This window comes from Nothoprocta perdicaria, unplaced genomic scaffold, assembly GCF_003342845.1.
Source record: "Nothoprocta perdicaria isolate Ctin4 unplaced genomic scaffold, notPer1 scaffold_87, whole genome shotgun sequence".
Taxonomy (NCBI): domain Eukaryota; kingdom Metazoa; phylum Chordata; class Aves; order Tinamiformes; family Tinamidae; genus Nothoprocta; species Nothoprocta perdicaria.
Window position 1 is genome coordinate 1,169,675 of NW_020456165.1, and position 14,788 is coordinate 1,184,462.

At 43.3% G+C, this 14,788-nt stretch overlaps 1 protein-coding gene across 1 annotated transcript in view; it reads left to right on the forward strand.

The window, feature by feature from the left end:
- ITGA9 (integrin subunit alpha 9) overlaps positions 1-14,788 on the forward strand; it is a 195,351-nt gene that overhangs the window by 13,454 nt on the left and 167,109 nt on the right. The window contains exons 4-8 of the mRNA XM_026052323.1: positions 175-298; positions 7,197-7,264; positions 10,735-10,864; positions 12,416-12,501; positions 13,811-13,879. Coding sequence (XP_025908108.1) covers positions 175-298; positions 7,197-7,264; positions 10,735-10,864; positions 12,416-12,501; positions 13,811-13,879 — 477 coding nt within the window. The remainder of the gene's footprint in view (positions 1-174; positions 299-7,196; positions 7,265-10,734; positions 10,865-12,415; positions 12,502-13,810; positions 13,880-14,788) is intronic.

Consider the following 14,788-nt stretch of genomic DNA (forward strand, 5'->3'; position numbering starts at 1 on the left):
AGAAAATGGCAGTAAGGAGATACATCACTGAGGAAAAAAAGCAGGGTGCAAGGCAGGATGGGGAGGAAAAGGTGGTATTGGGTGATCCTGCTCCCGCATGCTGCATGCCCTGCCTTGCTCAGAGGGCTGCCCTGCTCCTCCAGGCCGCTAACCCCTGTGGTATCATCTGTTTAGGCCTGTGCCCATCGCTGGAAGAACATTTACTACGAGACGGAGTACATCCTCCCCCACGGCTTCTGCAACATCATCCCACCCAACCTGCAGCCCGCGGGCCGGAAGCTCTTGCCCTGCTATGAAGGTAAGGAGTGCGGCTGGCCTCTGCCCATATCCCCTTTCCAAAGGGTCCCTCTGTTTTCCATTTGTTTCTAAAACCGGTCTGCTGTAACCTTCACCACTGACCCTTTTCTATTTTTCTTTCTGTGCCTTGAGGCACAGCTGGGAAGGAGGTTGGTCTTTAGATAAAGTTGGGAAAAAAGCACTGTGGTTTAACCATGAATTACTGTGCGTGGCCATGCTTAGAGAAGACAAGAACAATACTTTTTTGAACTGTGTTTTCAGGTAGAAGTTCTCTCTCATCCTTGTATGAATAGAGGTAGCTTATATGAATATCAGTAGACGTTGGGATGAGCACAGACTTCGTACCATATCACAAGGTCATGGCCTCATGATAGGTGCACCACAGAGTAAATGTGCTGAGTTATGCTGTAGCTGGGCACCGATTCGTTCGTCTTGTGCACGTATTTTCTTTCTTGTATTGTGATTTAGAAGAGGAAAATGTGTTACTTAACACCTTTTTCAAGATACTTGTATGGTAAACCAGTGTAACTGCTGTTATGTTTCAGATGTTGCAAGGTGTCTGATCCTTTTTTGGACCTGTTGAGGTCTGGGTTTACACAGGTGAGGAGGGACATGGAGGGACACACAGCGAGTGAGCTCTGAGCAATGTGTGGCTGTATCTGTTGTTTCTGCTCTAAATCCCAAGTGTCGACATTTATTTTGCCAACCCTGGTGTATATGTGATTTTGTATCAGATTTCCCTTCTCAAAGGCTTCAAAAGATAGGTTCTCCTCACCCAACAGTAATTAACTTATCCAGGGGCACAAGTATGTTATTAGGAAGAAGATAGAGTATCTCTAAGATCTCTCAGCCCGTAGCAAATCACTCAGGAAAACACCTTCTTGGGTTTCTTCTGTCTGTCTCGGGCATCATCTTTCAGTCTCAGGCATCATCTATCAGAGCCTGAGAAACTATAGGCCCTACACAAGCAGGAAGTGTAGGGTTTGATGTGGGCAAACCTGGTTTTTTTTCCCCAGAGTAGGCAACAGCCGGTGATAGCCTTGCTGCTGACATTGGTAGGTGGGAGAAGGATAGCATGGAGGATGTTCCCATGGCTTCCTTCCACCGTGGGGCTGGGTGAGACCTGATGGAGGGCAGGCTGCTCTGCTCCAAGCCCTCTGCTTCTTTTGAGGACATTTCTCACCTCATTGGAGTTTTGCTCCAGATCCTGTGGTTATTTTGACCCAGCTCAGCCAAGGTGAAGCTCAAAGCAAACTGGGATGAACTCTGGGTTGAAGAGACAGTCTGAAAAGGCAGGTTTTAGCTCTCCACCCTTCACATACAGAGCTATCACAGATTTCCCTGCAGAACTGTGGACCTTCATATATATATATATATTCATATATATATATTCATATATATATATATTCTCATATATATATATATTATATATATGAAGGTCCACAGTATATATATATATATCAATATATCTGCCTGAAGACAGCAGACACTTGTGTGTTGAGCCTTTTCCAGCCCTGAAATTATTCAGTCTGAGGGGTTTTGAGTCTTTCCTGAAGCAGCCATTCCAGCTGATCTGCAGCAAAATGCAAGTGAACCATGTAGTCTTCCTATTTCCAAACCATCCTATTTTATTTTTTCTTTGTTCTTGTTAGCAAAACCGGGTGGAGGCTTCATGCTTAGGTCATGCAGTGTAAATCATGTGATATTAACTTCGATGATCACTGCGGATGACTGGAGTCACTTCCAGGGCTTCCTGCGCCCCTTTGTCATCCTTCACTCTTGTGTCTTCATAAAAACTGCCAGCCTGGAATCACTGAAAGAGACACACGGCTTGTGTTTCTCTGTGCGTCATGTCTTCAGAGTAAAACTCTTGCTAATCTGACAGGATATTTGCCAGGAATTGCTAGAAAATAGAAATGTGTGGGCCTAGTACACGCGAAGCAGCCAGTGGAAAATTGGCAGGGCTGGTGCAGCACAATGTTGGCTTAATTTCACTGTATGCTAGCATGAGAGCTGGAGGTTTGGGATTGATTCTTCCTGCCTACTTTCAGACATCAAGCCGCGAAATATCACCAGGGATGACTGGATTCGTTTTCTTGTGAAACTTTTAGGTTTCAATAAAACAAGCCTAATCCTCAAAGCAAGGGATAGCTGGGATCCAGAAAGACTCCTTGCTCAGAATTCAGCACAATCATTTTACAGCTACCATTGTCTTGTTATTTTGACATCTCCTTCTCTCTAGTAAAAGGAAACTTTCCCCTCCGTTTTGTAAGAAAACAGGGGAAAAGAGGGATGCTCCGAAGGGATGTTCAGTTGGCTGAAGCCATTGGGTCCCATGAGAGGCTGATGTGGCACCGTGGTCTGCAGCCACGGCCGTCTCTCACCTTGCTGGCGAAGGCCCCTTGGACCGTGTGCGCAGACGCACATAAATACGGATTATGAGCTTGTATAACCAACACTGGTGCCAAAACGGAGAGCGGTCTGACCTTGGGATAGACGCACTTCATGTGTACGGTATGTTTTTCTCCACATGAAGCGGGCTTAATAATTAAAGGCGAGAGAGGAAATGGAAATTTCCTGACTGGGTGGTAGTGGTGCGGCAGCGTAGTAGCCTTAATCCATCTTGTTCTTGTCCAGTTTCCCTGAAACAGTTGACAGAAGTCTGGAAGCTGTTGAGAGCTAATGAGAACAGCAGCAAGCCTAATGGTTAAATGCAATTTTTCTGAGTAGGAACTAATCTGGTTTATATGAGCTGCATGTGCTTTGAGCTATAGCTGAGGCATGGTTTTCCAGGCTATGCTTTTACTCATTTTTGCTCTTATTTTTAATGGCCTGCAAGACCAGGAGGTGCCTGTTCACTGCCCCGATAGGCCAAGGGAAAGGGTGGCTGCTGCTCGTGTGTGGGATGGCCCAGCTCTGTGGGGAGAGAGGAGATAGTTTCCAAAGCCCTTGTGGTTGAGCTGGGGAATGCTGATGGGCACTTTGGTTAGTAAATGAGGGGACCAGTGCATGCTCGCACACCTTCCCTCCGAAGGGATAAGCATGTTTGCCCACAGGATCCAGACCACATTTGGTTTTCCGGGAGCCATCGAGACTGCTTTGTGGTGTAAACCCAACACCACAGCGCTGGGCCTCCAAGATTCCCACCGCTTCCTCCCAGAGCAGTGAAACCCTGCGAGATATGAGAGAAGAGGTCACAATTCAAAAGGATGGTTTTGGCTTTCAGTGCAAAAGGTGGTTTATTGCAGCCATCCATTTGGCCATCCGTGAAGATGGTAGATAGAACGTTTTCAAGGGTATTATTGCACTGTGGAGCTTACGCTGTATTATGGTCTTGTGGTTGGCTTAGAGACCTCTTCTCTCCTCTGTATCAGAAGAGGTCGTGGAGTGCTGCCTTCTGAATCATGCTACATGTCACAGTTTATCCAAAATGTTTATTATCTGTTTACTTCTTCCTCAGCTTTCATAATGTAAGGTCACACTGACTACAGAACACTGCCATCTTTGCTGGCTTGCTTGCTTTCTGCATTTATTCATGACATATTTTAAGAGTCACGAAGGAACTCAACTGTCAGCCGCTGTCACTTCTGTGTGCTATCAGCTCTTGTGTCGGTAGTTTTGTATATTGTGGCCTGTGTAAGCCACAGATGGAGGGGGAGCAAAGACAAGGAAGTGTAAAACCAAAGGCTCTGCTTGTCACAGTAATTTTTATTGTCTGGAGCTACCTGGAAGTTACTGAGCCCACTTTGTGCACTATTTAAGCCTCATGCAATATCCAAGCCTCATGTAAATATTGATTTCTGAGTGTGCAAAAGATGTGATCTGACTTAGTTACTGCATGGTCCTCTGCTGATCTTCTCAGTGTACTGATGGATGGATGGATGGATGGATGGATGGATGGAGGTCTAGCATGTGTGAGGGAGGTCACTGCTATGTCCTAGAGAGGCCATCTCCTGTAATGGAGCCTGGAGGAGTTGGAGGCCTCCAGGAAGCTCCATGGGACAGTGGTGTTTGGATGGCTGACAGCATGAAGATGAAGGCTAGTTTTATACCACTGTAGTGAGTCAGTTTTGTTTTAATAAGCTTTAATTTTCTCTGAATGAACATTTTCAGATGTGTTTTCAAGTCAGTGTTTTAATGTCCCCTTTCAGTTCACAAAAGCAGTGGCAATAGGCAAACTCAGAATTCACTTGAAATGTTGCAGTCTGGATACAACCAGAGTGTAACTGGTTATTTAAATGAAAGGTTGTGCCATTTGTACTCACAGTACAGATAGCACTAGTAAGTGACTTAAGAACACTAAATATCACAAAAAGCTATGAACTTTGTTAGAGGATAAGCCTCATTGGAGGTACTGAGTGCACAACCATTTAAACCACTAAATCTTTCCCATTCCTTACACATTGCAGTTAGTAATCATTCACCTTGTGTAAAGAATTATTGTTCTTCCCATTGTCTGACAGTGTAAACAATAATGTGTGTGTTGCAGTTCTTTCTCTGATAAGTATGTTACAGATGAAGATCAGCTGTGTTGTGCTGCTTTGATGGCCTTGTTTCAAATTACCCCTAGATCTGATTTTTTTTTCCCATTTTCTTTTTTTCATAAAGTAGACAACATTATAACATAATAAGAAATCAAGCCACAAATTTATTTTCTTATTGACTTTAACTTGACTGATTGGAGAAATAGTTGGTCTTTGTTTGCAAGTAAATTCAAGGATAGCTTATGCAAGCTGGATCTTTTACAGATCCTTTGCAGATTCCGAAGGGCCATGATTTGGAGAATGCCCAGGCCTCAGCAAAGAATATGGGCAGACTGATTTATGGGGAAGTGTTTGAGGTCTTTGTTTGTGCTACAGAAGACTTGATGTAATGGCCAATTGGATATGCATGGTGCTGTGTAAATAAAAAGCTTAGTAAAATAGTTAAACCATCATGGTTTGTGAAAAAGCGTTGGAAAGTCTGTTTATAAAAGAAAAGGAGAAATTTGAAAAATCCAAAGTAAATTTAATTTGCCTGTCATCCTGTGCACTGCCATCTGATATAGTTATTTCGTTATTTGCCAGACTTAAATCTTTCACTGCATAAACTTAAATATTCTATGGCAATTTTCCTCCTTTATTTTAAGATGGATTGTACTAGGTATGTTTTGAAGGATACACTTAAAGAAACTGTAAGCCAACTCCCACACAATTTTTTATAGTGAGATATATCATTTTAGTTATAAATATATCAAAGTGCCAGCAAGACTCATGTGGAGCAGTCAGTTACAGACCTGCCATGGCAAGACATACAGGTTTGCTCTCATATATATCAATTAAGAAAAAGAAGTCCTTTTGGCTGGTGTTGCCTGTGAAGGGCTAACCACATTTGAAGGAGGTTGTTGCTGGCACTGTCTGGGAGTCAGTGCTGGAGGTCCTGCTCTGGATGCAGCTGCATCAGCAGTGGCCTTGAGATATATACATATATATATATAATTTTTTTTTTTGTGGTTTTGCAGTGGGTTTGCGGCTGTGGGACAAGGGTTGATCCGATTCCTCCTAGCTGTTCATAAACCAAGGATTAAGTGAGCTCAGCCACTAAAATATCTTTTGCTTGTGGAACTGGTCTCTCTCGTTGAGGCTCAAAGCACACTGGTGTGCTATGTGTGTTTCTGCTGGCTGGAAAAGGAAGAAAACAGAAAGAATAATTAAAATAGAGTTTAGAAGGGCAGTTGTTGTCCCTAAAGCTATGAGTCTCCAGGGCTGCAAAAGCCTCCTGCAGGGAGGATGCCATGCAGGGTGGTTGTGCCCTCTTTGGGCTTTGGAGGCACTCTGTGTTTTGTTTTGAATGCAACCCATGTAAGCTCTTGGGAATAACCATGGATCAGGTACAAAGTTGGGAAAAGGAAAGATTTTATTCATACTTGAGCAGATCATGCACTTTGGTTGGAAGTGATTGCATCTGAGTTGGACAGATGAGGAACTTGCTGTTCTTCATCCTATTTAAGGATGAAAATCTTGCTGTAGCAAAAGCAGTGCCCTTTGGGCATACATGGCATTATTTTTCAGGAAATGCCACGAGGGGAAGCCTTATCTGCAGCTCCCTGAGTAGAGCTGTACACAAAACTTTTCCAAGCAAGGAATGCCTGACTCCATTAGAGACTACAAATGCAAAGCCAGCATTTGAGCCTAATCACTTTCATTATAACCATGAGATGAGAGATGGTCAACTCAGCATTGGCTTTATTTTTGGGTTTTGGGGGGTTCCTGTCATGTATTTTCATGGTGAAATCCAAGTGCTGCATGTGGTCCATCTGACCTGTTGGCGAGTCAGGGCAAAGCTGATATGAGTCCCCATGGCCAGTGGTGTTGGGCATGTGCTGCGTGTTGAGGGGCAAGTCTCTATTCTCTGCCTGGTCTGGCCCGTTAAACCCTCCCTCTGTCTACAGCTGCTGTGACTTCAGCAAATTACTAAAATTACAAGATCTTTTAAGATGCTAGGAAGAGGCTTGTTGGCTAACTGATTAGATGCTTAGTGTTTTCACTCGTATAAATGCTCAGAAAAGATTACTTTAAAATTGCATCTTTTCAGTGTACTCTGTGTGTATATAGATATATGTTTGTTTATTTATTGAAAAAAAAAATCTATGAGGAGGTAGCAATCTGTTTTTAATTCCTTTTGGTCATCAAGATAATAAAATACAGCTCACGAGGAATGTACTTGGTTCCAAAGAGGGGATATGGTGATAACATCATGAAGATCTGTTATCATTCAGCAATGAGTTAATGATGAGTATAAAAAATAAAGATAAGGAAGCTACTGGGATATAGGGTGAGTGCATCCTGAAGGGCGAGCCGCAGGCAGCTGGTGTGGCCCCAAGTGCCTGACTTGTTTCCTTCCCTTCTTCTCCCCGCCAGAGTACAAGAAGAAATACGGGGAGGAGCACGGCTCATGCCAGGCTGGCATCGCGGGCTTCTTCACCGAGGTGAGCGGGACGCGTGGGCTTTCCTGACTCCTTTGTTGCTGTTTTAATCTTATTTTTGATTCATCTATTTTTCCCCATGTGCACCAGGGAAGGGAACCAGAAAATATGACTTCAACAGCTGGCTATGCAGCTTAGCACATTTCCTTTGTGCTGTCCTAACTTTAATAAACAAGGCGAGCAGCCACCTATCCCTTAATGTTTTCTGCCCTCCCACGGTTCTGGGTGGGGATTTTCATGTTGCCCAGTTTGTACAGAGTGATTTGTGTGGAGAAGGATTTGTTTTTTTCTTTTAAGGCCCGTGGAAAAGAATGAATGAATCAACGCTGAAAACTCTCCTCAAGGAGCATTTTGTAGTACCACATAGAGCCCAGATAGTCTATCAAATATATCTCCAAACTTGCATAGAGGTTTTTCTGTGTCTAAGTTTAACTCCTAAATTCTGGGATATGTATGATGTACTCCCCAAATGGTTTTCTTTTTGCGTATCAATTCAGTTTTTAGAAAGAGTTAGAGAACATTTGTCTTTCTCCTTCAGATCTTGCTGTTTCTTACTTTCACCAAATATTAATTTATTCTCTCATGTTGGTGTTGGTATTTATTTTAAATTTTAAATTTTCAGGGAGAAAAAAAGCTCTTTCCAAATCAAATTCTTACTTGCTCGATCCTGGTTATAGATGCTCTGACCTGCAGAGTTTGTCCGCGTTGATATAAAGAGAATCAGGGTGTCCTCTCTGGGGTGGAATTTGGTTTCTGTCCCCGTTCCTTCAGTCCTCCTTTGGTTCTGCCTCTCGGTGCCTCAGCCTGAGGCGATGGCAGCTCCAGCGCGTCCAGGCCAGGCCCATCTCCTTCAACAGCAGGAGATGCAGATTAATAAATAGCTTTTGGAGTCAAACAGACAAGTCCCCGCTGCATTTTCAGCCCTGCCATTGGAGCCAATAGGCAATCCCGTGACCTCCAGGGCTGCTCCTAAGGGGAAAAAAAAAATTATTTAAAAAGAAAAGTGAAAAAAAAAAAGAAAGCTTAGGAGGAAAAGCAGGTTCCCATTAGCTCCAGCGCTAGGGACTTTAGATAGGTCTAATGCTCTCCAGGCTTAACTCCCTCCTGTGCTGGAGGAATGTGAGCCACATCTGCTGCTCCTGGAGGAAGGCTCCCTCACAGATATAGGAGACGCTTTGGGGCAGTGTGTTCCCAATCAAGCCCGTTTTGTTGTTCTGGTGGACAAACAAATCCTGTGCAGAGCCAGGACTTGACCCTGGCTGCTCCTCTGGACTGGCAGTCATTCCTGCTGGACTGTGGGGAGTGTTTTGTGGAAGTATTTTGCTCCCAAGTGAGCATCCCATGGCACATGTGCTGGAGAGCCTGTCTCAGCCAAATGCAGACCCATTTTTTTTTGGGGTGTTTAGTCTTTCATGATGCCCTGATTTGTTGGTTCCCTGGGGAGAAAACACGAGTACACCCTGCATATTTGTCTCCTCTCTTGGGATTTTTTTCTATACACAATTGTTAGCCAAATTTTTTTTTTCTTTTTTTTGAAGTGATGATATCATTCATTGAAAAAACTAGTCATCTCCTTCTGTAACCAGATCCCTGCTGATGAAAATGTGGTAATGCAGACACCTTGAGGGGTGTGATTGCCCCGTTCCATTACCATGTGAGGCAGACTGCAGTTTTGTGCTGATGCTTGCTCTTTGAGAGGGAAAAGTGTGGGTACCACATTGCCAGAAACGAGGGAGAGGGCTGTCCTGTGCAAGCCGACCACAAGTGATTGGAATTAAAAAATGCACATTAAGCACTGCAGGTCAGTGCATTGGTTCTCAAATCATTGGTGTGAGAATACTGTTTTTTTAGAACATCCTGAAGTGAGTTTACCTATTTATCTGAATTTCACTGTTTGAAAAACAGAGCAGAGCAAGGTGATTTTCTTAAAAATTTGAAACTGGGAAAAGGAAGAAGAAGAGTTTCCCATCTTTTTATTGTGCTTTCCTGGAAAACATGGTCATTTTTACATCTTAAGACCTGGTAGTTGATAAGGTGAATTCACATTGTTGGCAATTGCTGGGAGAAAGGAACCCTACCCCACCTTTTATTTTTTATTGGTATTATTGTGTGCTTTCTTTGTGTGGGAAAGAGCTCTGAGTGCTGCATACACATCTGTCCTCGTGATGGGAGAAAGACGGAGGAAAAACTAACCTTTTTATACCTATATGACGCCTACTATAGGTGCTCAGGTTGCGACTTGCATTCAGGAGTGGCCAGGAAAGGTCGCCTTGGAGGATATCGAAATGGGAGCACATCTTGAGGCAGTTGCTTTTCTTCAGAGATGGCTGGTTCTTTTAATGGGCTGATATAACCTCCTGCTCCTGCTCTCACCCGAGCAGCGCAGCTAAATCATCAAATGTTACTCTCAGCTTTCTCAGCTGTGCTTGGAGCTCGGCCAGCAATTTTGGCATGAGGATTTGACTTGGAGCTCACCTTATTTTCCTCTCCCCACCTTCTCTGTTGTGACTACCGTTTAATCTTTCTGTGGTATCTTTGCTGCATCTTCGCTTCCCTCGCTCCTGACTTCTCCTGATCCTGGGAATGACGGGATTTTTTTTTTCCTTGGGTGTTGATTTATTCTATTTCATTTTATTTTTATTTAATTCCAAAGTGTTGTTATGTGCAAGCTTTTGTCTTTGAATGTCTTTGAATGTGTTTCGGTGATCTCAGTTCAAACATTAAAAATGTTAAAAAAAAAAAAGATCAGATTTTGCCCAGTTTCCGTTTTTTCCATGCCTAAATTGATCTGGGTGTCTAGAATCAAACATAGTAGGGTTTGCTCTCAGAGCAGTGCATAGTTTGTATATATCTATATACTATATATATATATTTATTATACATATAATATAATTATTTATAATATATATAATATACAATATAATTATTTATTATATATATATAATTCTGAGGAGAGAACACAGCAAAATGTTCTGTCTTCAAAATATGCAAACCCTGTGCTTTGAGTGCATGGCAGATTTTTAGCTTTATAGTCATAAAATGAACATCTTTCATGATACCTCCCACCACTGTTCCCAGCTTCAGTAGGTGTAGAGCATTGCCAGATTCGAGGCATGGTCTCTAATGGAGGGAATCTGGGCATGTTGATGTTTCCATCACGTGGTGGAGGCCCTCACTTCTGCCTGGGGCTCCTAGGAAAATGCAGCAGTTGGAGAGTCATGTTTTGGGAAAGACCGTGGGAGCAGGGCTGAGTGTGATAGCTAGTAAGGCCGTGGATAGTCAGGGTGTGTGGCCCTGGGTTTGGGAATAGAAATGCCATCTATGAGCACAGAGAATGATCATTTTTATAGATGGACTAATTAGTGTTTTAAGTTAATATCTTCTCCCCTTTCCCATTGCTCCATAAGGCATGAATTCCTTCTTGGTTTTGTTTTTCATCCTTCTCACTGCTTTCTGTTTTCTCCCTTTTGCAGGAGCTGGTCATCATGGGGGCACCAGGATCTTATTACTGGACAGGAACCGTCAAAGTGCTGAACCTCACTGACAATGTGTATTACAAGCTGAACGATGATGCCGTGATAGCCAGGCGATACACATACCTTGGTGAGCTGCTCACGGTGGGAACGGGATCTGCTCAACAGCCTCGTTCAGGGCTTGGACATCATAAAGCTGCCACTGGTGGTCTGTGGTGGTGTAGTGTCTGTTAAGAAAAGCATGAAAGGAAGAATGGTTGGATTAAAGGGTTACTGATCAGAAGGTGTATATAAGAAGCAGCCAGAATATTATCTTTATTTTTATTAAAAAAAAAACAAACTTCACATTTTTAGCAAAATGTTTGGATAGAGAAGCCATGTGGCTGGTCATGAGCTTCCTGCATTCCTGTTTTTGCCCTGTGATGGACATATTATGTGTCACGGCTTAGGCTGTGTGCCTCATTGCTCTGCCTGTAGAATGGGCACAGTGTAATAACCTAAGAGTGTATTGCAGGGACTAATTTATTTGAACAAAAAATAACCATGACTTATAACAGAAGGAGACTGTGAAAGGATTTTCTATAGGTCTGAAATTATCTTTGATGTTAAGACAATAGATTTTACTTCTAAAATCAGGTAACATCGCAAGTGTAATTAATGTATAGGTTTTCTAATCTCTAATGCCTAGGACAATTGAGAATGAGGAGATATTTTTAGCAGATCGTAGTTTGATATTGTTTGACTGAAGACTCATGGTAACCTCTTCTCTCCTCCTTCTCCCCTCCTGCCCTTAACCTTTAGCCTTAAAAAAGAGAGAACCACTTAAAAGCTACTGTTTGGAGATGGTAAATGAGGAGCATATATATACATGTAAGGACATATATAGGTTTCACCACTGGTAGACCTGAGTTATAGTGTTTATCGTGTAGACAAGAGACTCATAATTCAAAATGGAAGAGCAAGTTCCATTGACAGCCTAGGGCAGCCTTAGAGGGAAAATATTCTCTTCTTTAGTTGTTATATATCATTTTAACGTAACAAATAAGACCCAATCTTTGATCTTCTTTCAAATACACTTTCTTTCTTTGATCTGCCCTCTCATTTGTCTTCTTGTCTAAACAAAAATCTTCTTCAGCCATTAGCTTTTCTGACCTCTTTGTCTGTCCCCTGCTCTCCCCCAACCAAAAAGGCACTTAATTTTCCGAGCCTTTTTGGGCAGTGGTTTTTAACGGAAGGTGAACTCTTTCTAGCTGACATGAATATCACTCTGTGATATTTCTCTTCATTGATGTGGTCTCTTCATTCTGTTTGTGCCTGTGTCTGAGTACATGTTTTTATTTTATTGCTTTCCTTTCCTTTCTGCATCTGGATTCATGGTTACTTAACTGTTCCCCATATCCTTTTTGCCTCTACCTGCTCCTTGCCAGGTTTCTCCCATACCTTTGCTCTTCTGGCTTTGGGAAGAGGCCGGAGAGCTTGCAGTGATTTCCTGGGGCTGATGTGCTCAAGCCAAACGTTGGCACATCCTGGACAAAACAGTTGTATGACATTAATTCTTAGGAACTGTGAAAACTGATGAGTAGGATCCAGATGGCTGTTCCTCTTTCCTTTTGTGACTTATTTATTTATTTATTCATTTATTTTCTCTCTCCTCTGCCATCCCAACCCGTCTCCCGCTCAGGATACGCGGTGACAGCAGGTCATTTCTCGCAGCCCACAACCACGGACGTTGTAGGAGGAGCTCCCCAGGACGGAGGCATCGGAAAGGTGTGGCTTTTTGTCAAACAATAACGTGGTCAGAGGCAGCTGGGAAAAGAAATAGCATTGTTCAGTTCCCACAGGTTTGAAACAACAAGAGATTTTTGCCTACCAAGTAATTTTAGAGCCCTGTGCCCCAAAGGGGAGAGGTGAGGTCGTTGGATGAAATCATTGAATTTCTCCACCTGTCCCTTCTGGTGCTTCACCTTCCTCCTCCCTCCCTTTCCTCTCTCTCCCACTCAATCCTCAAAATAGTTATTTTAAGAAGACACTCACTGCAAACCTGGCCATACTGAGTGCCTGGCTCCACCGCTCGCCCTTGCATGTGAGGGATCCTCAGTTCCTCTGCCTGCACAGGCATCTGCTGGGAAGCAGCCTGGGATTTCACACGTGGAGCGAGCCCAAGTTTCTGCAGAAGCGGGTCCCTTTTTACAAGCCATGTGTTTGTAGGTTTTGGTTACAGTACGAGACCTGCCACTGAGTTCTATCAATATTTCTGTCCCTGCGTATTCCTGGTTAAACAGTTTCTCCGACAGAAACAAGCAACAAGTGGACTATGTTTGGATAGTTCACTGCTTTACAACTTACTTCCCATCACCTTTTATGTCCATACTGGGGAATGTACAGTCCTTACGTTAAGAGTCTCTTTGCTTTTGTTTAGCTTAAGAAATTTCTTGGGCTTTATCCAAGCTTTCAAGCTTTCCCACCACTCTAATGGCAAAGCCAGCGACTCTTGACTTTACCCACGGTGGCTCATTTGCCATCTTGTATCCATCAGCCTTGTATGAATCTTGTAAACCGTAGTAAATGAAAGGGGAGCCATCTGCAAGTAAACCTTGGGCTCAAAGCTGCCGTTTATGAATGAGTAACTGCAAACAATAGTGAAATTAATTTATGTGGCAAGCAGCCCAGAGGTAAAGATCAGTCACATTTGGGGTGAGCTTTCGTATAATTACACTGGGAGGTCCTAATCCTCTATAAAGAGAACCGTTTTTATGCTAACACAGCCAGCAGGAGTGAAATTCGCAGTGCTGCTGTTTCCCATCCTAACTTACAGATGGCTTCAGGCGGAAACGGCGCATGTGCATTTGCTGGCCGCCTAGCAAAAGCTGGAGCAGAAACTCCTAAAGTGTCCTCATCTTGGCCGTGCAGCGTGTGCGGGCTGCCCCTTCCAGAGGGGGAGCGTGGCCAGGGCCGCTGGGACCGGGTTGTGCCTGTTTCACCCATCCTCGAGGTGCCAAAAGCACCAATGCTGTGCTTTGTAGCTAGTATTGCTAAGTATGAGTTAACTTTTTTCTTTTTTTTTTTCACTTTTCAGGTTTATATTTTCAGAACAGACAGGCGGTCGAGCTCCTTAATAAAGATTTTCCAGGCTTCCGGAAAAAAGGTGAGCTTTTTTAGCATGCTTGTGTTCATTCTGGGGGGCAGGAGATAAGGGGAAATAGTGGCAGGGTTGTCCTGGAGAATCACTTTTAGTGCACTTCTTCATGGCTTGTGAAGATAATTCTGTTTCTCCTTATTTTCCCAGAAGATTTAAACCTGTTGGGCAGACCAGGTGTAGTTGGCTGATTACAGACTCCCCATTCCAATTTTTCACTGTCTTGGGGTGCTATTAGAGCTAAGCTGTTTTGTTGAGGAGCATCAAGAGGGAATGATTTTTCCCTCTTCCTGTCATGAATCAGCCCTGCCTGCTGCTCTTAACATTAATGCCTTAGACTTAGGGGGAAAAAAAAAGAAAGAAAGAAAAAAGTGGATTCCAGTGAATTCCAGCTCCCCTGTGGGGTTTGTGTATGAGTGGGAAACCCTTCTGCCCCCAAGAGCCAAAGAGAGACCTTGAATGTTCAAACACTCTTGAGAAGCTGGGGTAGGTGGAAGTTGCAAGGACACAGAGCTGGATGTTTTAAGGTCTTTCCACAGTTTCTCTTGCTCTGCCCCAGCAGAACTGCAGACCTTTTGAAAGGAGGAGACCTTCCAGCTCATCCAGGACATCTCCTGTGTTTGATTGCTTCCTGTTCATTTCTTCCCCATTGACTTTTAAATGGCCCTGAGGATGTGCTCTGGGAGAGTCCTTCCTCAGCCTCATAAACAGAACTATCAGGAAGTTTCCAGGTTTCAGCCAACAACTTTCCTTTTTAAATTTAACTGTATTACTCTTGTTTCTAACTTAAAAACTTAAGCATTTACATCCTTTGTATACTTCCAGACTGTCACCTCCATCTTCCCCAGTAGTATCTGTCTTCTATGGATTTTACACAATCCAAACTGAAGGTTATTTTGAGAGAAGCTGCCCCAACTC